Source organism: Pantherophis guttatus, chromosome 7 (genome assembly GCF_059756535.1).
Source record: "Pantherophis guttatus breed Tessera chromosome 7, ASM5975653v1, whole genome shotgun sequence".
Lineage (NCBI taxonomy): Eukaryota > Metazoa > Chordata > Lepidosauria > Squamata > Colubridae > Pantherophis > Pantherophis guttatus.
This window is the reverse complement of record NC_142069.1, coordinates 26,273,414-26,300,459: the sequence shown is the minus strand read 5'-3', so window position 1 is coordinate 26,300,459 and position 27,046 is coordinate 26,273,414. Positions and strand designations below refer to the sequence as shown.

Below are 27,046 nucleotides of genomic sequence, written 5' to 3'. Positions count from 1 at the left end.
CTCTGCCAGGAATCTTTAGGATATGGGAGTGAAGATGAAGATCTTAGTTATCTTTCTAGTCTGATATGTATAAATGCACATGTGTATTAATGCAGCATTAAGAAAAAACATGGAGAATTTTCAATAGATTTCATCAAATTGTTTCATGTAATACAGTGGTCCTCAACCTTTCTGCCTTGGCAGCCTGGCAGGGGTAGAAGAGGGGATGGTTTTGTGTGAGTGGTAGGCACGTGCACAAGTGTGCATAGCTCGCTCAAATAAACTATGTATGAGCACAAGTGCCCGCGACTCACACAAATGGAGCTTTGCGTAAGTGGTTCCAAACAGGTTGTGGCCTGTTAGTGGGCCACGGTCCAGGGAGGTTGGGGACCCCTGATGTAATATGTAATAATTACTTTTGATTCAGCACTCACATTAAGATGTCATAGTAAGACAGCAAGGAGAGGTTAAATAATGAATTAGAAGAGAAATGTGTTGGAACTCTTTTATACAAGTCAAGGTTTACTAACAGCCTCACTGAGGAACTTTGTCAAAAGAAGAATGAGCTGGCAAATATTGTACATTGAAAGTGTTGCATAAATGGGGGCATGCTTTTGTATAATATACTCTAACCTATTTTGTTGAAATTCTATTATATTTGATTTTTTTGAATTCTCCCTGTAAATAGAAAACTACTATAGCATAAAAGAAGCCAGAGAAGATCCTTCTTTCCATGTGCACTGGGTTGTCTTCGCATCCCTTGTGAAAAAAACATTATTTGTTGAATAAAGCAGTGAAGTCTAGTTTCTCTTAGTCTGGATTCTACCATAGTGTATGTGGTACCTTGCTCAATAGTAGTAACTGCGAGAGGGAATTTGGAGTCCTAGTGGACAACCATTTAAATATGAGCCAGCAGTGTGCAGCAGCTGCCAAAAAAGCCAACACAGTCCTAGGCTGCATAAACAGAGGGACACATGAAGTGTTAATATCACTTTATAATGCCTTGGTAAGGCCACACTTGGAATACTGCATTCAGTTTTGGTCGCCACAATGTGAAAAAGGATGTGGAGATTCTAAAAAGAGTGCAGAGAAGAGCAACAAAGACAATTAGGGGACTGGAGGCTAAAACATATGAAGAACGGTTGCAGGAACTGGGTATGTCTAGTTTAATGAAAAGAAGGACTGGGGAGACATGATAGCGGTGTTCCAATATCTCAGGGGCTGCCACAAAGAAGAGGGTGTCAAGCTATTCTCCAAAGCACCTGAGGGTAGAACAAGAAGCAATGGGTGGACTGGAAACTAATGAAGGACAGAAGCAACTTAGAACTAAGGAGAAATTTCCTGACAGTTAGAACAATTAATCAGTGGAACAACATGCCTCCAGAAGTTGTGAATGCTCCAACACTGGAAATTTTTAAGAAGATGTTGGATAACCATTTGTCTGAAGTGGCATAGGGTTTCCTGCCTAAGCAGGGGGTTGGACTAGAAGACCTCCAAGATCCCTTCCAACTCTGTTATTCTATTCTGTTCTGTTCTGTTCTGTTCTGTTCTGTTCTGTTCTGTTCTGCTGCATAAGTAGACTAGGCCATATAACACAAGACAAAAACATAGTTTATTACAGACAAACTTTGAAGTTTGTAAAGTGGATGAATAGGAGCTAAACATTCTAATTTTAAACATCCTTATTCAGAATTTGCATTATTGGGAAGGGAAAGATAATGTTAACTTGTACATCCATTTTAATTTTATAACTGAGACATGTCTGGGAGACCAGATGAGTTAGTGGGGGAACATAGTGGAAGACAAGATTTGAGATTTCAGTGTGGCTTTAAAAAAAAAAAGCAGGTTAGTTTCTATATACAATTCAAAATATTAAAGAAATTCTCCAAGGATTTGCTATGAAATATTGCCTGACTTAACCCCAGCAATGTTAATAATTCAGCCAAAGCTTTCAATAATGAAGTTGTATTTGTACTCCCCTCAGGCTCCTTTTTATTTTATGCATTAAAATTCCTTTATTGCTTCAAAATAAAAGCCCCTTAGAGATTAGAAATTGTGGCCTTCTTTTTTTCATTTTGCCTTCTCAGAATTTCAATTTAGAAAAATGATTCACAGAGGACTTTAGTCTAATGGAGGGGGCAGTAAGGAAAAAAACACCCTGATTCTTTGGCTTTTAAAAATATTTGTAGCAATAATAACAGTAATAATTCTCCATTTATTATCAAACAATCTGAGAACAGCAAAGAAGAAAAGGATATGGTAGTTTTTAAAAATGGTAAGCAAGCAGTGAATATAATAGAGAAGAACGTTAACACCAGCTGTTTTGGGACACCTATTTGGAAAACATATTTTGATAGAATTATATTTATCTGGAATAATCCAAATTCCAAATAAATAGCTATCCACTGTTGATGATAGGCTGCATGTTCAGTCTGTAAAACACAATTCTGTCCTGCCAATGCTGAAATAGAAAATGTAAATAAGCAAAACTATGAGCCATTTATAATAAAAGTTAATGTATAAAGAAGTCAATTGATCTATATTAGAGTTTTCCCAAAAACCTTCTAATCTTTTGTCCTCAAAAGCTGGTCTGACCAAGATTTTTAATTACCTCAAAGTGTCTGGGATTCTGTCACATCATTGCCTGAATTCTGGTTGCTTTGCAGTAGGCAACATTTTACAAAAGCTGCAGGAAAAAAATCCCTCTGTTAGGAACTAAAACAGATTTCAGATCCACCCTTATGAATAAGATCACTAGGGAAGAATGGACACTATTTCCAATTTACTTTTCATTAAGAAACCATTTTTATCGCTTCTTGCATACCTGAGGCATGTGGGATAGCTCCAAGGGAGAAAATATAGTTCTCACTTACTTGTCCACTGCCATAAAGACAGCAGTATATTGATTGTGTGCTGAGGAATGGTTGTTAATTAGAAACAGATTTGTAGTGTAACACATGGACAGTTTGCTCATGGGAAAGCAGCACTGCAGGAGTTTAGTCAGAGGGTGTAACTGAGAGAGTGACAGTTGAGACAAGGCCTTTCCCATCATTGCAGCCTCCAGACAGGTTGGATTAGCAATTGTTTATGGGAATTGAGATTCAGAACATCTGGAAGAATTAGGCGGGGAAGCATGAATAAAGAATACAGTTGCTGGTAGTGGATACTGTATACATTTAACAAAATAGAATACAGACTCAGTTGATTGTGAGTTATTAAGTAAGATGTTGCTTAATACAATAGGTGAACCAGATCTCTCACTCTTTCAGAAACCAGTGTAAATCAGAGAATGCTGTTCCCCGTGGCTGGAGAAAGAGAGAATTTAGTGTATATAATATATGAAGATCTCACTCAGGAAAAGAAAGTCTTTTTTCATGGTGTGACGTACTGGCAGTCTTGTAATGGAATCAGCTCCGTGGAGAATTCTACCCAATGTTGATTATTACTTATGTTTGTTACTATAACATTAAAAGCTAGATTATTTGAGCATTCTTTTTGATTGGCTTTAAAGACAGATTCTTCAATTACTAATTACAATTACTAATGCTGTAACCTGATGGTGGATAAAATGCACCATTGGGATGGGAGAGAGGGTGAAAGAGACAGACAGAAAGAGAAGTACAATGAGAAAAAAAATAATAATTAAGTAAATATTGTGTACCTTACTTTCTGTAAAGCAATCCCCTCTCCAGAGCATCCTCTTTTTCAAAAATTTAAATTAGGACAATCTTACTTTAACATGCCTCTAGAATAATAGAGATCGATCGATCGATCGATAGATAGATAGATAGATAGATAGATAGATAGATAGATAGATAGATGAGAGATAATAGATAGATGATAGATAGATAGATAGATAGATAGATAGATAGATAGATAGATAGATAGATAGATAGATAGATAGATAATAAAACAATCTTAGTTCAAAACAAAGCCTCCAAGCAGGACCAAGCTGGGTTGGGTAACAAGGCCAATACTAAAATAAGGTGAATCTAGAAAGAAAATTATTATAAGAGAAAAACTGAAAGTCTGCAGAAATTCTCAATCATCCAGGTCATGGTTGTCCCAAAGGTGCTTTTTCAGAAGGTAACTGGACTTTCTTGTTTTTTCTTTGGAGAAGTTTTGCTTCTTATTCAAGAACATCTTCCGCTCTGACAGGATGGTGGGGAATGGAAGGATTTATATTCCTTGCAGACAGCTGGTCATTTGCATCCTTTTAGAGCATTGATGAAGCACTTTATCTGTGTCCTCAGGGTCACCTGAGTAGTGCTGATGGTTCCTGTAGTCTGCAATTTTTTTCTGGAAATCCATTCATATTCCCACACCATTCGAAGGGTGTTCATCCCAAATTGCATAGCTAAAAATCTGTACAGATTCTCAGTCATCCAGGTTATGGTTGTCCCAAAGGTGCTTTTTCAGGAGGCAACTGGACTTTCTTGTTTTTTTTTCTTTGAAGATGTTTCGCTTCTCATCCAAGAAGCTTCTTCACTCTGACTGAATGGTGGGGAATGGAAGGATTTATATTCTCTTATTACATCCTTACCTTCTATTTCAGTGCTTCTCAACCTTAGCAACTTTAAGATGTGTGGACTTTGACTACCAGAATTCCCCAGCCAGCATGAAGTCCATGTATCTTAAAGTTCTTAACAATGTACTGCAAAGGATAATCTCTCCCCATAAAGGAAGACCTTGCCCTACTCGTGCCAACATGATTCCATATGAACGTTTGCTTTAAGACTGTTGTTGTTCAATCACTAAGTTGCTATCTGTCTCTTTGCAACCCCACAGACCATAGCATGCTAGGAGTTTTCCCAAATTCATGTTCATTGCGTCAATGAAACAATCTAACCATCTCATCCTCAGTTCTACTTTTGCTTTCCATCTTTCCCAACATCAGGGTCATTTCCAATGAGTCCTCTCTTCTTATTAGGTGGCCAAAGTATTTAAGCTTCAACATCAGTATTTGTCCTTCCAAGCAACAGTCAGGATTGATTTCCTGTAGGATTGACTGATTTGATTTAAGATTAGATCTCAGCAAACACTGATTACATTGTATACCATCCAACACAAAAGTTAGAAATGAGAAATAAAAATAACATGTTTGTTTTCAGAATTTTTTTTAAAATATACATATTTGTTTTTCTACATTAGATTGCATCCATATCTTCTATTTTCTTCTATATCTTTGGGGTAAGAATGCCTTCAGCATGTTCCATCTTAAAAATGGAATTTGATTTAAGAAATGCAAAGGCAAAGGGGAGTGACAAACAATGTGTCATTTTAGGCAGGCTCTGAAAAATGTAGATAGCTTTTGTAATTTTAAAAGATTTATTTCTCTGGCACTGCTGGCTTTTATCGAACTGCCTCTGGCTTCCCTGATAAGCAGGCATTACAAAAGGCCTTTGCAACTCACTAAGTTACCAAGATAGGTTTCTTTTATCATCTGGAGAGAAGTTGTTCCTATTGTTAGAAAGTATTGCCAGATTCAAAATTATATACCAAAATATAATAGCCGGAGGATGTTTCTCTTTCAAGCAAAGGGTAAAAAATGTTCAATTTCATTACTAACTATTCCTTTCAGCTCAAGAAAGATCAGCACGTTTGTAAGTCAACTTGATGTTTCCTACGTTCAACAGTGAACTATCAAAATTTTATAAAAATATACTTGGCAAAAAAAGGTTTAGTTTGGGAGCATAATTGTTCTTGCAAAATGTATGCTAGTGCATCGAAACATTAGTGTCTTGCTTTTATACTGGCCTATATGTTGAGTCTAAGAATAGACTTCTTATGCCCAGTATATGACTGTGAGTCAAAGAAATCATTAAAGACATTTTGCATTTAATTAATCAAATTGCTTATCTATAAACAATTGCTTGTGCACTTTAATTTACCTGTACAATCTTATGAAGTACCTACTGTATATATTTTATTAATTTGCCCATATGTAATACATTACTTTTCATTTTTAGCCTGTTTTTGAATGTTTTTGCTGTTTCTGTAATATTTATAAATCCATATTTCTTTGCACTGCCAGTGTATGGTGATCTACTGAATTGCTCTTTTACTAGAACTGAATGGGAGAGCATTCTCCACAACATCCAAGGGTAACAGATGAGCTAAGGAACTGTAGGCAAGACCACATGGCCTACGTCACTTTATCTTCCTTTGGAAAATACAATCTGCTATCTTTTTCAATCACCTGACTCCTGAAGCAGTTGTCTTGTTGGCCTTCTGGTAGGGCTAGCCTGCTAGTGATTGATTCAAATGGTTTTTCTCTTACATTTCACAGGTTAGAACTAAAGAAAGGAACATTGTAGCTGGCAGAATATCTCTCCCGCACTGAAGGTGATAAAATATCAACCAACTCGTAAAAACTTGAATAGACCCTTTAGAATCTACTTCTGCATTCTTCGACCCTACTTTGGAAACGTTTTCAGAATGAATTTCCTGCGAAGGCGTCTCTCAGACAGTAGTTTTGTGGCTAACTTGCCAAATGGTTACATGATGGACCTTCAGCGTCCAGATAATTCCACCAGCAACCCTGTTTCCCCAGCAACAGAGAGGAGGCAGCAGCCAATACAGCAACCAACTGCTCTTTCTTCTGGTACCAGCATCTTCAACTCCATCTCCAGTGCCATGAAGCAAACCACACAGGCAGCTGCAGGACTCATAGAGCAGTCAGCGACACCTGTCCCTGTAGCCCAACAGAAACCCCAAATTCTCTTGATAATTGATGACCCCCACACAGATTGGTAAGTAGCCACATTTTGTTTCTTGTTTGTTTCAGCTGCAGTAACCCTGATAGGTCTGAACTCAAATTGATTAATGCCTCTGGGATGCATGACTCAGATAAATTTATTTCTTTTGCACACCACATACCATATTCTGAACGTGGATCACAGTAGCTTAGAAAATGTAAAGCAATTCTAAAATATATAATGCAAAGCAGAAATAACAGGTAGCCATTAATGTAACAGCATATTAAGAAAATATACAACCTCATTTATTTAAAAAGAAATGTGACATTGACAAAGTGATATCTTCAAAAGGTTGCTACTGACAGATTGCAAGGTTATAGCTATTTGTGTCTGTGCTGCTTGAAATGAAAATAATTCCACCACTTATTTTATAAACAGCAAAGGAAGTTGTCTCTTGATATTTTTCATTTGAAAAATTGGCCACTTTAAAAATCAAAATTAGTTTAATCCAGTCATATTTGACGTGCCCCTGTGACATCTATGAGAATGTTAGTCATTGTTATTTAAATCCTTTGTATTCAAGGAGTCTACTTTGTGGATATTTAAAACTGAACCCAACAACTTGTTTATTTTATTCTTTCCTCCTGGCCATCTGTCAAATGCTTTATAACTGTAATTTGACTTGTTGGAAAAAAAGTCTATCTGGGTTCAGTTCCAAGTGGGAGAAAGACATTGGAAACATGGTGGCTGTTTGGAAAGATGGTTTAATGGTGGACAGGACCACATGGTTTTGAGATCCTGGGCAAAAAGGACAGAGATGCTGAGAGCGCCTGGGTTTTATGTCCTCTCTGGGCTTTTGAATTTGAGCTTGTATTCTAATTGGATGTCAGACTCCCATGGGGCCATGCAGGGTAACTTTTTAGGTTGTCTATGCCCCAGGCTTAGTTGAGCCTTGCTGGGTGTTGATGTAATGAAGGGGCTTTGGGCAATTTCTATTATGGCTTTGCTTGAAGGAGGTAGATCTTTGTTATGTTGAATAGACTGACCCAGGCCTTAATGGTCCATTGAAAAAGGTGGGAGGGCTGAGTTTCTGCCTCCCTTTTAGGGGAAATATTCTGCCCTTTTAATATTTCCTAAAATATCTCATTTTCCTAGGAGAGAGGTGGATGCTAACTTCCTACAGGCTCATAGTCTGAAAACTATCAGGACCCAGAATGATTATCTTTCTATTTTAGGGAGAAGTAAGGAGAGGTAGCCACCAGTATCTTACCAAATATTTTTGGTAAAAAATTATACTAATGCTGGAGTTTCCTTAGGATAGATTTGTCTGCTATCTTTTGTAAAGGAGGGCAAGTTTATGTGTCTTTCCCCTTCTCACCTGTTTATGATTTTTATGCTCCATGTAATTGCATTAGAAGGGCGCCAGGTGTCAGTACTTCCTCAGGTACCTCCTCATACAGGCATACGTATAGTAATTGCATATTGAGGGCTCTGAAATCTGGTATCCCACATATTGTCCAATGGATTTTCAGTCCAATAAGCAAAATGAGCAAACATGCTTTTATGCTCATTGAAATGTATGAATGGCCAAGCTTTCCATGGATCATAATATCAAATTATTCATAATATTCCTGAATATAAGAACTTATATTTGCAAAGATTAAAATTCAAATATTTTTTAAAAAGCTTTTCACATGTGACAAAAGCGAGAAACCAATAGTCCTCAAGATGTGTTAAATTAAAGATTCGGCGACCCCACATCTCTTGGCCAATGGGTGAGGTACGGTGAATGTGGTAGATCAGAAAATCTGAAAGACGCCCAGGTTTCTTTTCCTAGCTGTGGTACAGTTTACTTTTCAGTGGAACAGAATGCATAGCAGGTTCAGGGATAATTTTTTTTTGCTAATTTTTATATCTTTTAATAAACTAGCTATTCATATGCAATACATCCATGTAATTCAATTACAGAAAAGTGAATGCTTCTTTCTGCTTGAAGGATTTATTTTGGAGACTCTTTCATTTCCTAAGAGTACCTGTCAGAATAGAATTTTAAAAGTCCAGGGAAAGGACTACAGATGTGTATTCAAAGCATCAGGAAACAGAATGGCAGAACTCTATGTTACTGTACATCAGCCAAATCTAGGCACATGACCTCACTCAAGAGAAAAAGTTCCACCTCTGGCAATTTCCTTGCCAGCTCTAAATTAAATTATGTTCTTGCTAGACTGAATGCTGACCACATATTAACCTTTTCCAGCAGAGATAAATTCTGATTCTATAATTTTTGAATGGTCCTTGGTGCTCTCTGAGCTTGATTGTTTTCTTAAAGATGTTTCATTATCCACATTATGTAACATCAATGCACCAAGTGGACCAAGCTCAGAGAGCACCAAGGACCCCTCATTTCAACTCTGAGCTACAAACATAGATAGTTTCCCATGGGAAGAATTCTTACAATTAATTTCAAAATCTTAATTCAAGTCCATCTGGATTCTTATCGCATTAAAATTTCTAAAATTAATACTCTAATTACCCTTTTGCTCTATATTTTGTAATTTTTTTTACAAATACTTAAACTTATAGTTAAAACTCCTTTCTTAAAGGAATGAAGAAAACTCGTTCAGTAAATCAAATAAAACTTGCCATTCCAAAGGTTCTCGATCTTTGCAAAGACCTTTTAAAAAATTCAATCCAAAGGCTCAGATTAATCTTATGTCTTTATGGGCTACATTGATGGCCACAATGTAGCCCATAGAAATCTCACAACTCCTAGATATTTACAAACCAGCCACAAACATCTCAATTCCTCCCATGTTTCCATGAAAATCAACTATCAGGAATGTATATGGGCAATTTCAAGATTTCTCCTTTGTCCAGGGAAATTAGTGCAGTCTCGGTACAGCATCCAAGATACTGTTTTCAGCCATAATATTGTCCCTCTCTGCTAGGGATGTTAGTTCGTCATGTCCTTACCAGAAGCAATCAAAAGGCTTGCTATCTTAAATTTCAAACTGTTGCCAATTGACTTCTTGTTGGTGTGTTCATGTAACATCATGAGATTCATATTTCTTTGACATGTGAATTGAATGGAATTTAAAAACACACTTAAATATGGCAGATCATACTTTTATTTTGGATTTCTTAATGTGCTCATAACAGGAGGTACTAATTATACTTTTCATTCATTTCATTCAGTGATCAAGCCAAGTAATGGGTGGAAGTTTTACAGAGAGACATCCAAAGTCCAAACTCAAAATAAAGAGGAATATTAGTGGAACAGTCTGCCTCCTGAAGTCATGTGTGCTCCATCACTGAAGGGGCTTCAAAGATTGTATAGTCATTTGTATAGGATAATTAGTGGATATCTGTTCTGCAACCAGAAGTCTTCCAAGGTTCCTTTCAATCATATGATTCCATAATTCTGGTTGCTTATATTAGCAAGTACCGTTATTTGAACTCAGCTAAAGCTAAATTATTAAGTTCATTGCAATGACTAGAGGACATCTGACTGGAAATGCTTCACTCAGTAAGTAGAGTATAAAGTTTAATAGCTGCTCATCTTACATGTCTACCTATGGATTATTCTGAATGGAGAAACAAAAAGGCACACTTTTTTTCTACCACAAAAATAAACCCCAGAGAAAGATTGTGTAACTCTACGGAAAAAATAATATTTAGAATTCCCTTTCAACAAGCGTGTCAAAAGAAAAGAAACCCTGAGTTGTAGTCCTTGAGAGTTTTCCATACAAAAGAAAAGATAGCTAGGAATGGTTACAAATAGTTTGCATACACACCCACACCGCACAGAAACATATCAGATAGAACCAGGGGTGAAATGCTCCCGGTTCAGACCGGATCGCCTGATCTGGTAGCGATGGCGGTGGGTGGTTCGGAGAACCGGTAGCAAAAATCCCTGCCCCCGCCCCATGCCCAGCTGAGCCGCACAATCATCAGAGGCTTTTTCTTTTAATTTTTGAAAGCATTTTTTCTACAACCTCTTCGGCCGAAAAAATGCTTTTAAAAGTAAAAAAAAAAAAGCCTCTGATGATCGCATGGCTCAGCTGGGATTGTCAAAGGGATCATCAGCTGATGATCCCAGCTGAGTTGCCTAATCAGCAGAGGCTTTTTTTCTTTTAAATGTCTCTGACGATCTAAGCTGAGTTGCCTAATCAGCAGAGGCTTTTTTTCTTTTAAATGTCTCTGACGATCTAAGCTGAGTTGCCTAATCAGCAGAGGCTTTTTTTCTTTTAAATGTCTCTGACGATCTAAGCTGAGTTGCCTAATCGGCAGAGGCTTTTAAAAGAAAAAAAGCTTCTGCCAATCAGGCAACTCAGCTGGGATCGTCAGAGCCTTTTGAAAGCATTTTTTTACAATCTCTTCGCCGAAGAGGTTGTAGAAAAAAATGGTTTTAAAAGAAAAAAAAATTGGCCACGCCCACCCAGTCACATTAAACCCCCCCCACCAAGCCACGCCCACAGAACCGGTAGTAACAAATTTTAGATTTCACAACTGGATAGAACTCTGTCTGGGTGTATGTCCAAAGTCTTAAACTTCTGCACGTCTTCAGCATTTTTTCCTTTATAAATATTATTACTGTGAAAATATTAACAGTGTGCTTAAATAGATGCTGATCAGGGTCATTTTGATATGAGAACAGATTTAACCTAAAACTAGCTGAACTATCATTTGCAAATTGCATTCAGTAGCGTGTTTCTACCCTTACAATATTAAAAGCAAACCCACTGCAATCCTGAACAAAGCAAATCAGGTGCAGAATTACAGCACATGACAGCTGCCTAGAGATTTTGAGCCTGATATAAAATTCAAGCTATAATCAATTAATGCCTTTGATTCCAGGTAATTGTGTCAAAGTGTCAAGACCAATAGCACTTCTCACATAACTGTGTAGAGTTTCATAAGTCTGCTGCCACTTGTATTTATACTTTATGTAGTATATATTTAACTTAGGATCCAGTTTTCCTGGCAGAAAAATAGCCAAGAACTATAAGGATTAACATTGATACAAAAATAGGCATAAGGGGTCTGGAAAATATTTCCTCCTAGGTTATAAATACAGTCATGCGAGTCAAATTTGGTAGCCTAATTACTTTAGCAGAGTTTCCTTAAATGTACTACATTTAACCCCCTAGGGCCTTGTTTGGAGTATGCTACTGGAAAGTAACATACTTTGCAATGTTTCACTAAAATAAATTCGTTTGGTAGGTAAGAAGTATAAGAAAGTAGTTCATTAAATATTATTAAACAAAGAAGCAATCTTAAGAGAAAATAGAATCTGAAACATTACTTCTAATGTCTTAGTTCTTGAACAACTATTTTATATTGACATTACAAATCAGCTCATATAGTATTATAATACATTATAATCTTCTCAATATTTCTGTGTAATACTGCACAGTAGTAAAGTTAATAACCCATTTTGGCCATAGGGCAAACATGTTCCTAGAAGCTCTTTTCAGACAGCATTGCCTTACTGTAGGTCAATTTAAAGTTTACAAAACTTTTTCAAACTTTCAAAAACTCTTAATAAAGTAACTGTATGAAGTTAAGTGATGTTGATTCTCCTACTCCCGGGTTTTATCAGTTTCACTGTACTTATTTTGGTTTTTAAGTTGTCATGGAGTTTTTAATTGTTGTCTTGTATGCTGTCCAGAGTCACATATTTATTAGATAGGCGGCTATATAAATCTGCTAAATAAATAAAATAAAACATGATATTTAAGAAAGATGATGGTAAAGCATCTGCAAGATACAGATAAAGAGCACTTCCACATGGTCACTGTTATCACTCTTCAAAGATGTCTCAGAACCTTATAACTGAATGTCTTATAGAGGGTCCGTGATTATATTCACCACACTGATTATGGAAACACTTGAGTTAATGTACATTAATTAGGGAACACAGAAAATGCCCTCTGGCCAGACACACCCTTCCTGAATCTTGCACTCCCATGTTGTTTATGACAAAGGAAGAAAAGAGTGATAGGTGTGGCTGCAAACAGCTCTGCATCCCAGTACAAGAAATCATGGCACTCAGTAGACTTGATGGTTGAGAAGAATGGGAAAGCAATAAAGTCAAGAAGCAGGCTCTAGTACAGTAATGGCTAACCTTTTTGCCATCGTGTGCCAGGAGGGGGGAGGGCGGTGGAGTTTCATGCACACGTGTGCCCCATAATTCTATGCACACTCGACCCCCCCCCTCCCCCTGCTCCTGGCATGTAGGCCCTGTAGGCCTGTTTTACTTTCTCACCTGGCTCGCCTGGCTCCAGATCCTCTCTATGCATCTGGGGAGGGTGAAAATAGCCTTCCCCACCCCCTTGGAGGCCCTCCGGAGGCCTCCAGAGTGAGGCCTCTCTAGGAGTCTCTGGAGGCTGGGGACGGCAAAAAAGTCAGTTCCTGTCCAACCGGAAGTTGGGAAATGGGCCGTTTTGGGCCTCTGGAGGGCCTGGTTGGGAAAGGTTGTTTTCACCCTCCCCAGATGCATAGAGTGGATCTGGAGCCAGGTGAGAAAGAAAAATGGCCCTTCCCCATCACCCCACAGGCCCTCCGGAGGCAGGAAACAGGCTGTTTCCCTACTTCTGGTGGGCCCAGAAGGCCCAAAAATCAGTTGGCCGGCGTGTGCATGCGTGCCAGAGCTGAGCTGGCGTGTCCACTAATATGGCTACACGTGCCACCTGTGGCACTCATGCCATAGGTTCGCCATCACGCTCTAGTAGGAGTTCCTGCCAATTGAAAAGCATTCTCTACCCAAACATGCAGAGATTCAAATGTTTAAAACCACAGTTTTTCTTTTTTGTGATTTGAGATTTTTGGGGAACTCCAAAAATGTTTTGGTTGGGGAAGAACAACAACAGAATAGGAATGAAGATATGCCGGGCTGCCACAGATGTTTTGTACCAAACATTTGAAGTCCCTATGGATAGATTCCTAGGACCGTTTTTCAAGGTGCAAAAGTGAGTAAGTTCTAAAAACTTATTAAAAAGGAAAAAGAAAAATGAAATAGTTTTATTTCTGGAAAATAAAATCCAGCAGTTAAAATCAACCCTGCAAAGAAGTACGGTCAAAAAAGAAGAAAGATGGGAGAAACTGTTTTCCAGGAACCATGAAACAAGATGGTATGCTCCAAAATGTGAGGCAGCTGACTTCCTTGAAACTCGGTTATCTGCTTTTTCTGCTGGCTACTCTACATGGATGGTATACTAACAGTCAGACCAATTAGGCTCTCAAAGCAATTTATTCAGAAGCTCCAGGCAGCTGCCTGACTGTGCCAAGTGTTGGCACAAGATACGAGCTGCTATATGCAATAAGTTACACCATTTCATTTTATTCATCAATGAGTTGGCAGTTCTATGCAGTAGCACTAAGCATAAAAGTGGAGGAATGTAATTTATAGTTGTCAAAGGCCTTCATTCCGGCCTCTCCACTGAATAGCATACGATTTATTGCTGAAAAATCCAAAATGGTACACAAAATATATGACATATTTTGGGAAGACTAGTGACATGTATTAAATTTATTTATTAAATTTATTTATTTATTTAAAACATGTAGCCACCATCTGATATAACATTCTGGGCAGTTCCTAATATAATATAGGAACAAACACTTAACATAAAATTATAATATTAAAGGCAGCAGCCTTTAGTAGTGGCATGAGTGTACAGTTGCATCCATAACAAGCTGTGAAGAACTAAATAGCAACACATACCCGTGTTTCCCCAAAAATAAGACCAGGTTTTTTTTTCTTTTTGGCCCCAAAATAAGCACTAGGGCTTATTTTTGGGGTGTATTCTTTTTTTTTTCCATGTATGAGAGGGCCATTTCTTCTGCTCGGGGCAGGGTAGGAGGCCATGCAGCACACCAGTGCTGCCACTGTGAGGCAGGTGTGATAGAGCTGCCCCATGTACCCCATACCGGCTTACCTCAGGGCCCCTGCAGCCAGGCCATCCACAACCCGACACTTGCTTTGTCTCATGGCCGCAGCACTGGCACACTGTTCGGCCTCCTGCTCCGTTGCAGTCACAAGTAAGCAGAAGTGGACCAGCGGCCACGTGGACTCCTGCTGCACATGGTTGCCAATGCTGCCACTGTGAGGCAGGTGTCAAGGTGTAGATCGCCTGGCTGCAGGAGCCCTGAGTTCAGTGGTGGGTTGCTCCCACCACTGTCCGGTTTTTGAGAACCGGTAGTAAAAGCGGCGGGAGGCTCTGCCCACCTTTCCCAACATCGTAATGGATGATCTGCACATGTGCAGAAGCTTCTGTGCATGTGCAGAAGCACGCGCAAGTGAGCAAAGCAAGCGCACATGCGCACTCCCGTTGTGAATTGGTAGTAAAGGTAAATAGAACCCACCCCTGCCTGAGTTAAGCCCCCTGCCTCAGCCTCTTGGCCACAGCACCATGAGTGCCCACACGGAATGGGCATGTGGCCTGCTGTGCAGGCTCTTAAGTAGGGCTTATTTTAGGGATAGGGCTTATATTCGGCACATGCATAAAAACATGCTAGGGCTTATTTTCTGGATAGGGCTTATTTTCAGGGAAACGGTATATACACAAAACAAACCTAAGGGGCACATCATTTGCATCAGAACATTATGATGCAAATGTCATCAATTGCTACCTCTTTTCTTCCCTACTCCACCCACCCACCCCAAGACTGTGGATTAGTGGATCATATAAATAGCCTTCCAAGATATAGCCCTCTGGAATCAGCTGCCCCCAGAGATAAGGAGAATCCAAGACCTTCGTGCCTTCCGCCGTCCCTTAAAACTTACCTTTTCCAACAAGCCGGGCTGGCCTAACAAATTTTTTAAATGATTTTAGATTTGTTTGTCTTTTTACATTTTGGGCCAAATTGAGATATTTCCTTTTAATCTGTTCTTAATGTATTTATTATGTGTTTTTATTTGGCTGTACACCGCCCTGAGTCCCTAGGGAGAAGGGCGGTATATAAATTTGAAGCAAAAATAAAAAAAATAAAAAAATAACATTATGGTTATGCAAGCCAAAAGTGTAGCCAAACTGTTAAAAAATAAACTATCATGGTTTAGAGATCTGACAGTGATATAAAGAAGCTATAGAAAAGACAGACATAACTTGAAAATTAGGCTTATGCTCTGGGAGAAATCCGAAGGCACAATGACATATCAAGTAGAGCTAGTGGCATCTGGAACTGGAATTCAAAGTGAATTGACCCAGAGCTCAAAGTGACTGAGGTTGGGTGGCCATAAACTGTAGCTTTCTTTCTTTCCTCTTTCCTTCTCAGAAATAAAGGTAATGATTGAAAAGGAGGTGGTTGAGAAGGCAAGAGTGGACTTTGGCATTAAAAAGGTAGATAATGCTAATCCACTCTGAGGCTGTCAGGTTGTGGTTTCCTTAGCCTGTTCATGTCTGCTTAATGAGCTCCTTAAGTGAAGTGTGTGCAGTTGCAGATGGCATAGCTTCAGGAAATGAGTTGCTTTGGCTGTTAGCATACACATCATTTTATACACTGATTATAGCTGAAGTGGATTTATAAGTTGAACCACCTGTTAAAGCAGTTCAGGCATGTCACCCATGATAATATAGCAGGTCTAGTTTGTATGGGACATGTGGCTTGAGCCCCAGGAGTGAACTTCAGCTGTTTATTGTCCTCATGGGGTTTTCAAGTTTCCTTGTTTCCAAATTTCAGCTGGATTGTTTCCACTGAAAACAAATGCATAACAAACATTTCCATGCTGTATAGTGTTATAACTATTTCTGATGTTCTGTTTATAGGGAATGCACAAACAATATACTAGAGTAATCTTGAAGTTCTTTTAGTTCTAAAACAATGAAATTAGATCCCCAAAATGAGTAGGCAGATTAGCTAAAGATGGATATAACTTAGAACATCTAGATTTATTGAGTAATTGTAGCTTGTCATATGGATTCTATTTTTATTGGTTTTGTACTGCTTTTTACTGTGCAAATCTTGCATTCCTTTTCAGCTGCTTTTTTATATTGATGGTTCTTTATTAGATATCATCAACAAAGCTTCCTTGCCCCAGCATAAGGATGTCCCACTTACTGTTTACTAAGAATTTATCCTCACACTCTCATTGCTATCTTACCATCAAATATCACCACCCTCCCCCGCCCTCCGTGCATGCGCGCACCACCCCCTGTGCCCCATTTTGGGTCTAGCAGGCCTTCCTGAAACCTCCTGGGACCAAAACGGGGCATGGGTCACATGGGGGGCACGCCGGCCCCCCCTGCGCTCCCCCCGCTCCCCCTGGCATACCTATGCTGTTACAAGTGTTATGTCTGCCTTGTATGCAGCTTTATTCCTCTCTAGCATTCATCTCCACTGTTCAGTGATGCATTTCCTGCCTCTCTAGGATTTATCTCTATCTGCTCCTGTGAGGCTCTTCCTGTTCCTGTTGAATGTATATAATTATATTCTCGATGGCTTATATAGTGTTTTAACTGCATTTTGATTAAACAATAGCGCTGCAGAGACCCAAAATCAGGTGGCTGGCGGGAGGCACACGTGCAGAGCTCAGCTGGGGTGAGAGTTTGCGTGTCGGCAGAGAGGCCTCAGCTGGGGCGAGGGCACGCATGCCATAGGTTCGCCATCAGGCCGTATAGGGCAGAAGGCTGAACACTATAACTGTCTGCAGTTAATCAAGGAATAAGAATTTCCATTCTCCACAGGAAGTATTTTATAACTGTTATCCCTCTAACTACTGTGCCATCCTATTTACATTCTTATGTAAAGATTCAGATTATCATTCCTGGTCTTTGTCTAACTCTTAATGTATGAATTATGAGTACGAATAAAGAGAACTAGTTCTGAAGAATTTTATCTACAGCCTCAGGAACATACTGAAAGAAAATTATGGTTAGATTACAAATAACAGAGGGCTGTTATTAAGATGAATGAATAAGAACTATCAAATAATTGGAAATCTAGCATTTTAATAAAACTTAATGAGGGCAAATGGTAAAAGTTAATACAAGATGCTGGTTTGTGAGAATGAACTTTCTGTCTTTTCTTTTCACATAAAAAAAATGCTGGAGAGAAGAAAAAATCCATACAGATCAGCTTCATAAATGCTGCCTAGATGGCTCCTATGAGGTTATTTTAGACTAGAACTAACAAAAGATTTAAATTGCAAAATGTTCTTTAATATGTAAACAATTCAGGAAATTAAATTAATTTAAATTCAATTCAATTCAGGAAGTTTAAACAAACGAATTGAACAATCCAGTTGTCCTTCTTTGTCAATGGAAGGATACTGTATGTAGATTTGCTTACAAGTTTATAATCAGCCAGATCACTGTTCTTAAGTTCCTTAAGATGCTAAACATTTCCTGCAGGCAATCAGTTCCAAGCAGTAAGACACTAAATGAAACCACATGGCTATGTTGAAGTACTCTATACCAGTCCCTGAATCTGCAAGAAAAATATGCCAGCATAAAATTTGTTTCCTTAGTATGGAGGCTGGTGAGTGAAAAATAACCGAATCTCTTACTATAATGTGGGTTAAAGTGGGGTGAGTAAATACAGGCAAACGTTTGGAGTAATATGTTTATCTATTTATCAGGTAACTCAATTAACAAGGCACAAGTTGGAGATGCTCCCTGCCTATGACCCATCAGCCAGACTATTTCTAAACACAAGTCTAGTTCTGTCCTAAATGAGTGCTAAACCCATACTTTAAAATGGTGTGTTGCAGACACAAAGGAATGGCATGAGATGAAGCTGAAGGAACAACTAAGTGTTTGTTTTGAGCAAACTCTGTTCTTAAATTGTGTTACAAGAAGACAGTAATGCTGGCAGTAAGTCCAAAATTATCCTCATAGCTGCCAGCATTTAGGAGGAACTGGGGGTAGCCATGGAGCCGGAAAACTAAAAGTATGGCCATGAAAATCCCTTCTTAGTTGAAGCAGCAGAAAATCTGTAATATACACATAGTGGTCACAGAAAGAGCAGCACACACTGGCAGAGCCTGGATCTCCTTCCCAGTTTAACCTTTTGTGCAGCACAGGATTAGTATCCTTTCCAGAGTATACCAGCCCTGATTCTTAAATGCAAGACTAGCACTCTGTCAAGAGATTTTGCACTTATAAGGAGTGTTGGAAGAACAGCAATCAGATGAAGATTGCGCTGGGACTAAAAAGGGTTAATACTATACCATGTACTTTCATGAAGCAACAGGAAACAAAGTCAGCAGTATAATGGAATCTTTTCTCTGTCAGTTCTCACAAAGAGCTCTCTGCTATCCTGTACAATCAAGAACCTAAATGTTTCAATTTGTAACTATGTAACCTATAAAATGATGCTAAATTACACTTTATGCAACTATCCCTTACCAATAAGCATCCTGCAACTGACAATATTGCTGCCAATAAGTAATAGCGTCCAAATAACAAGTAATCTGGGCAGGGGTGAAATCCAATTTTTTTTACTACCGGTTCTGTGGGCGTGGCTTGGTGGGCGTGGTGTGGTGTGGCTTGGTGGGCATGGCAGGGGAAGGATACTGTAAAATCCCCATTCCCTCCTCACTCCTGGGGAAAGGATATTGCAAAATCTCCATTCCCACCCCATTCTGGGTGGGAATGGAGCCAGAGGTATTTGCTGGTTCTCCAAACTATTCAAAATTTCTGTTACCGGTTCTCCAGAACCTGTCAGAACCTGCTGGATTTCACCCCTGAATCTGGGGAGAAAAAATAGGCTTTTTTTGGTTCCTTCCCAAGATGGTTGCTGAACTGTAAGGGAATTTTTCTCTTTTGCTGACAATCTGCTGGTTTTACTGCCAATGCTGTTTCTATGGCAGTCCTGCTCCCTGGACTTGAATGGGAACACTTAGGAATGACCCAAGATGGTTTTCAGATGGCCATGAACTCCCCTCGCAAAGGGAGTCTTGACAATTCTAATTCCCTTTTGGAGCAGTCAGAAAGGTACTGGGCATACATCTTCCTCTCAGCAGTTCTCTTTCTTAAGCATGCTTACGTTTTAACTTCAGCTTTTTTAATCCTCTGTTTTATTTTGCTTTTTATCTTTAAAAGTTGACCAGTTGACTGAATGCTGATTTATTTTAATCCTGTCTTGGATTCTATCTATTTTTTTATTTTCTTTTGATTTAATTTGTTGTTTTGAATCATTTTCGCTTTTCCATAAGGAAACACTTATAGATGTCCTGGGATAGTGAAGTGCTTTTACTTGATTACATTTTTAGTGGGGATTCACTACAGGGATTTTGTTCTTTATCAATTTGCAAAAAGTTTGGAGTTTATTTTTCTTAATCCTTCTTTTAATTTTGGATCAAAATATTTTCTCTGCTCCTCTTTCTTTTTCTTATTCTGCTTTGAAGAACTCTCTTATCTACTTCATAGAACAACAATATATCAGAATACAGACTAGGGAAGGAGCCTGACATTTGTAAAAAGACTGTTTGGCAACATGCAATTCTTAACTAAAAGCTTTTTTTAAAGTTTGATGAACTCATAAAGACTGTTGAAAACATTCAGAGGTAAGTGACTGTAAATATACTAAACCCACAAAAGGAATGTGATTTCAAAGCAATAGATTCTCTGAGAAGAAATATGGACCAAGAAATAGCAGAGTCAACTCCATAGCCCTCCTTGAAGTTCAAACTTATACTCTTATACAACAGCAGAAAACTGTCTAAGTGGATAAGTGATAAATTGGTTCTTTTCAGGATTTATCCTTAAAGGAGATTGGGGAATAGTTTTGTCACATTTAACTGGGGAACAACTTCATTGACTGGCTTTGGACATTGCATTTTTTGTATTTAGTCAGACAACAATTGATAAGAGGTGCTATTAAGAAACAAACATGAATATAATCAATGCTAATTCTTGGCATGATTTTGGATAGTTAAGAAGCATTGTAAATTTTCTACAAATTAATTACAATAACAGTTTGTTAACAGAAGGTTTTAGAATTTTAATAATGTCTTTTATTATTGTTGTTCTTCCTGTTAATTATTTTGTTATTAATATATATAGAGAGATGACAGGGGTTAACAATTTGCAAATGGAATTAGTAGTTTAGTATTTTAAAATTATTTGGGTCTGTTTTGCAATGGGTGGAAAACTAATATTGTTGTAATATATTAATCAGCATTCAACTGGGGAGGCAAGATGTGTTTGTGTATTAGTTTTTTAATGCACTTTTTTCTTTTTAATGTCTTGTTTTCTTTTTAAAAACAATTGGTGTTTTGTATTTTAACTTTTTTTTAATAAAATAAAAATAGATTAAAAATAGGTTTTTGTTGTTCAGATTGCAGCTTAAACTACTGTTAAACTTATGGAACAGAAGCTATTCTACAGGACTGAAACAATAGAAATTGATTTAGAAATAGACTAGCTGGCAAAAGCTATCAGTCAAATATAATAAAACTAACCAGTAAAAGTTATCAGCAGTGGAATTCTAAAATGGAAATGTCTCACTCTGAGGATGGTCTGTGGAAATTATTACCACAGAAAGAGCTAGAGCAGAGGAGATAGCAAACCAAGAGCTACAATCAATTTGTCTATGGAAAATATGCAGCCAATTAATATAACAAGACAAAATATAGTTGAAGGAATGTGGATTTCCCTAAAGAAATTGGTTGAGAGCGCTAATTTAGATACTTAATGTATGGCTAAGGAGTTTACACGGAAGAAAATTGTAAACATATGTGAATTTAATGCTAAAATCTATATAGCGGCTCAAGAACATGGAAGAGGAAATTACAATAGAGGCAACCATGTTGCTGCTAGAATGCAAGTTCATGCTGGAGTATGTGTCAGTCAAGTTGATTGATGAATATCATCACCACAGCAGGGAGAATGCAGGCAAGGAGTCAAAATGAGACAGCTCTCAAGCCCCAGGGAGAAACAGATTGAAAGAGGCCCTGCACTATTTTCACAGCAACAAAGCAGGGCAGCTAGAGAAAGACTCCTCACTCTGGTAGATTGAGGATCACAAGAGGGGAACTACTGCAAAGAAAGAGGTAGTGAAAGCTACAGAGAGTAAAGGGAAGGGAACAGATATCTATAAGTCACAGTGAGAATGCTTCAAAGCAATCAAGATAGACAGTGAACCCAAGGGTGCATAAATACTAAGGCCAGTGGCAAAAAAAAAAAAGCAAAAAAATTATGAATATGTAAAAATAAAGCTTAGTAGAAAATGGGAAAAACCTACCTGTGAAAGAACTGAACAGAGAGCTTTTAGGGCTCCAGTACAAAAACATTGATATGAAACAACCTCTACTAAGGAAGCTGCTAGACAAAGGTCTAAATGAGGTCCAACAGAAAACAAAGGCAGACTTCTAATAAAGTCTTGAACACAGATCAGCATGCAAGCTTTGAGAAGAATGAACCTTGGATGATGAGCCACATACCATTGAGAAAGGATGTTGGAGTGGCAAAATCAGACAGATCAATACTGAACTGGGACTAAGAGTTAATTGCTAATTCTTGTCTAGTCATGACGAGAAAGAAAGTGAGGGCAATCTTTTATTGTTCTAGACATATATAAAGCAATGGAATTCTTCTTCCCCTATTCTCTCAAGTGGCTTTCTGCTATTCCGCTCCATCACAATGAAACTGGAGATAATCTCTTTCTGTGTAATTCATGAACCAGATAAAAATATTTATTTCTTGCTTTGGAAATTCTGAATTCAGCTAGACTCATCTTTGCTAATGGAGTCCTTGGAAAGCAACAGTTAAAGATAAAACAAATACAACGAGGAAACAGCAGGAAAAAACTGGTTGCAGCATGTTTGTACTACGGAAAAGGAGTCATAAGGATGGAGTTCATTGATCCCTGTCTCCTTATACTTTAGCCATGCTCATGTATCAAGTCAAATTATATTATTTAAGGTGCTAAAAGAGCCCATGGTTACTATACTATATGGTATGCTATATTATATAAGTATAAACCAGTGGTGAAATCCTACTGGTTCACACCGGTTCAGGAGAACCGGTAGTGATAAAAGCTACTGGTTCGGTTGGTCTGAACCAAGGGTGAAATGTAAAATTTGTTACTACCGGTTCTGTGGGCGTGGCTTGTTGGGGGGGGAATGTGACTGGGTGGACGTGGCCAACTTTTTTTTTTTAACTTTTCAAAGCATTTTTTCTGCCGATCAGGCAACTCAGCTGGGATCATCAGAGAGGCTTTTTAAAAAATACCTCTCTGCCGATCAGGCAACTCAGCTGGGGTCGTCAGAGACTTTTCAAAGCATTTTTTTTACCACCTCTTCGGCCAAGAGGTTGCAGAAAAAAATGCTTTGAAAAGCCTCTGACGATCCCAGCTGAGCCCCGTGATCATCAGAGGGAGGCTTTTTTTTTTTTACTTTTAAAAGCATTTTTTTGTCAGAAGAGGTTGTAGAAAAAATGCTTTTAAAAGTTTTTTAAAAAGCCTCTGATGATCATGCGGCTCAGCTGGGCATGGTGGGGGGGGCGCGCAGGGATTTTTGCTACCGGTTCTCCGAACCACCCACCACCATCGCTACCGGATCGGGCAATCCGGTCCAAACCAGGAGCATTTCACCCCTGGTCTGAACCGGTATTTCCAATGATCACTGTGCCATGCGATTTAGATTCCTTAGAAAGCAGGAAATCCCCTTTGCTGTTCTACTTACCTTGTTAAGCATCCTTTTTCCGGGTGAAGTGTGTATTTGGTGTGTACTATGCATGCATGCATGTGCAGTGTGCATTTGGTGCACACTGTGCATGAATGGGTAGTGTGTATTTGATGTGCACCATGCATGCATGGGCAGCGAACTGGTGGCAAACCACGGAGGATTTCACCACTGGTATAAACTATATATACTATCAGGTTACTATAAACATCAGTCTCGCAATAATAACATAACCATTTCTCCTCCATTTTAGAAAGTTAAACCAGGCAGTTTATATGGGTTAAATCAACATTTCAGAGACTCTATCTTTAAAAAAATATATCTTGCCTGTATCATTCTAAGCAGGGAAACAATACTGAACAATTTTGTCAATGATATATTTTTTTAAAAAATCAGATGAATGGGGAAAAAATAAACTTATTTAACACATGCTCTCCCTCTTTCTCTCTCCCCCCTCTTTTTTTCCTATAGGGCTAAGTATTTTCAAGGAAAGAAAGTGAATGGGGAATTTGAGATCCGAGTGGAACAGGTCAGTGAGGAAAAAGGCATTTAGTTCACTCCTGGATTTGCAGGTGTCATTTAGGAAGAGATTTTTATCTAAAAGAACACTTTGGAACTTGCTTACCTTGGATTTAATTGACTTTTCTGTTATGGTAGAGTACAGAGTGTACTGCCATGCACCTACTTAACCATGCTGGAGAATGTTATACTTTTGTGTGCTGCTGAGTGGTAATGCTATCTTTCTCAGAAAAACAAGTAGTTGTTCCTATTAGAAAAACTACTCTGTTTTGAAGGGAAAAAAAGAAAATGTTTTATAAGTGAAATCTCAAAACAATTAAAACTTGTAGAAAATAATTTAATATTGCTTCAAAATATTCTGGGAGAAATTTGTACGGTTCTTCCCTATACTGTCACTACTACCTAAGCTCTATCTTCCCAGCATGGCTAGTTTATGATTTATTTTTGTTTTTGTTTTACTTCGTCTCTGATGTGCCAAACCTCACACTGTTGACATAAAACAGGTCAGGCTTTATTTCTGACTTTTTGCTATGAAAAAAAAAAAGAGTTTTTTTTAAAGCTCCTATCTTTTTCTTCCCAATAACACAGAACCTAAGGTTAACTGATTTGGGGATTCTGAGAGTTGAAATCCATCCATCTTTAAGTTGACATGATTGAGAAACACCGCTACTGGTGTCATGTGCTTTTTTTGTAGTCCAGATTGGGTATCTCTTCTTCACCGTTCTGCAAGGTATTTTAGGCTACATTCATTGGCATCCTTCAGTCTCAAGAGATTATGGTATCGTGCTCTGGAAAGAGGTCCTGAAACAGCATCTAGTGTGACTAAAAAGGCCAATTCGAGAGTGGCAATCCCTTCCACACTGAGGGCAGATACATTCTGTCCCCTGCCCAGCCCCCAGATTTTGCAGGTTCCAGGACTGCCTCTTTGCCTCAGCCTGCCGAACAAGTGTCTCTTCGAATTGGAGAAGGCCATGCTGCGTCTTTAGCCTCCAGGCTGAACGATCGGAGGTCAAGGTTTCCCAGTTGTTAATGTCCATTCCCAGGGCCTTTAGGTCCCTCTTGCAGATATTCTTATATTGCAGCTGTGGTCTCCCTCTGAGGTGCTTTCCCTGCACTAATTCTCCATACAGGAGATCTTTTAGAATCCGACCATCAGCCATTCTCACGATATGCCCCAGCCAGCATAGATGTTTTAGGCTACACAAATGCATTAAATAATGCATAATGATTGTGCATTCTACAAGCCTAGTGAAAGAAAAACCTGTCTTTTCTTCTGTCTATTCCACAATTCTCAGGTTCAAATGAATTTCCTGAACTATTAGTATAGTTAACTATAGATCTGTTCTAAAACAACCTTTCCTAATCTGGTGGGTTTGTGGGATGTGGATTAAGGTTTTTGAATTGGAGGAACCTATCTGGAATTAGTCTAACCTGCAGTCATTTTGCAATGTTGTTTCTTATGGTCAGGCATAAAAAAAGGTTATTTTTGAATGATTATATAATACAACATACTGCCCAGATTCACTACGCTCTAAACTTGTTCAATGTTTTCAAATGGAATTCTCTCAAAATACAACGAAAATTTGGGCCAATACCACAAGCACAAAACTTTGTTAAGTTTATAGCTGGTCAATGAAGCCAGATTTCAAAAATAAACCCAGATGTGATGTTTGAAATAGGCAGTCAAGGCCTATTTAAAGAATTTTCCTGTTGGATTTGGTCTGGGATGATGATGATTGCAGTAAACCTAATTCAGTGTCCATTGAACACTGAATATTAGATTATATTAGACTATAAACACTTCTTGAGTGTTTCTTGTGCAAAACAGCACTAATTAGACATGCTGCTGCTGTGGAAATCTTGAGGCAAACATTCCATTTGAAAGAGAATTTTGCAAATAGGTCACTCTATTCTGTGTGTTTTGTTATCAAGTAACCCTGTGTTCTTTTATTCTTCCACTTCAGGCAGAGTTTTCAGAACTCAACTTGGCTGCCTATTCAACTGCTGGCTGTATGGTAGACATGCAGGTCATCAGGAATGGCACAAAAGTGGTCAGGTGACAAATATTAGAGTTTTTGTTTCCTTCCAATTAACTTCGTTGTCCTTGGTTTTTTTAAAAACAAAATGTGTGTTTCTCAAGTTCTGTCAGTAAGGGAGTGATAGTTGCAAAACAACTTGCTACAGCCTTTAGCAGTAGAAAAAAGATCAGTTCAATTTGTGGTGTGTTGATCGTTAAAAGGGAATTTTTTTCAGAAACAGTTTTATTTGTTGAGATCTTGGAAAATGAGTAGAATTGTTGTGAAAGAAGTGTCACAACTATGCTGGTAGGAAATCCCACATCAACATATAATCCCAAATACTGATTAGGATATGGATTTATATCCTTGAATTTAAAAATATAAGTAAATATATATTGTATTAGAAAAGTAGGCTGATGATTTGCTTTTATAAACCAGAAAGTATTGTTGAAATATAATTATGTCACATATTTACAGGTAGTCCTCAACTTACAAACACAATTGAGCCTAGAATTTGTTGCTAAATCATTTGTTAAGTGCATTTTGCCCCATTTTACAACCTTTCTTGACACAGTTGTTAATCACTGCAGTTGTTAAGTTAGTAACATGGTTGTTAAATGAATCTAGCTTCCCCATTGATTTTGCTTATCAGAAGGTCACAAAAGGTGATCACATGACCTTGGGATACAGCAACGGTCATAAATATGAATCAGTTGCCAAGCCTCTGAATTTTGATCACATGATCATGGGGAATGCTGCAAAGATAGTAACTGTGAAAAAGGGTCATAAGCAGGGGTGAGTTCTACTTACCTTTACTACCAGTTCGCAACGGGATCGCAGACGCTCACTTGCTTCGCTCGTGCACACGCCTTGCTTCTGCACATGTGCAGATCGCCGATGACGTCATCCGGGGTGGTGGGCAGGGCCTCCCGCTGGTTTTACTACCAGTTTTTGTAAACCAGTTGGAACCGGGGGCAACCCACCACTGGTCATAAGTCACTTTCTTCAGTGCCATTGTAACTTTGACCAATCACTAACTGAACTGTTGTAAATTGAGGACTACCTATATTTCATTTGTAACTAATATAACTAAAATGTCAGAACATATCATCTTGGAGAAAATCTAACTATGTGGTAGCTAAGAGTGGATTCTGACCTGATGGTATTTAATCAAACAAAAGGACATTGAGAGAAAAGAGAAT

General features: G+C 38.4%; 1 protein-coding gene across 1 annotated transcript in view; it reads left to right on the top strand.

Moving 5' to 3' along the window:
* Positions 1-27,046, top strand: part of SYN3 (synapsin III) — a 205,045-nt gene that overhangs the window by 14,876 nt on the left and 163,123 nt on the right. Inside the window, exons 2-4 of the mRNA XM_034403830.2 lie at positions 6,269-6,731; positions 23,779-23,836; positions 25,791-25,882. Coding sequence (XP_034259721.1) covers positions 6,418-6,731; positions 23,779-23,836; positions 25,791-25,882 — 464 coding nt within the window. The 5' untranslated portion in view covers positions 6,269-6,417. The remainder of the gene's footprint in view (positions 1-6,268; positions 6,732-23,778; positions 23,837-25,790; positions 25,883-27,046) is intronic.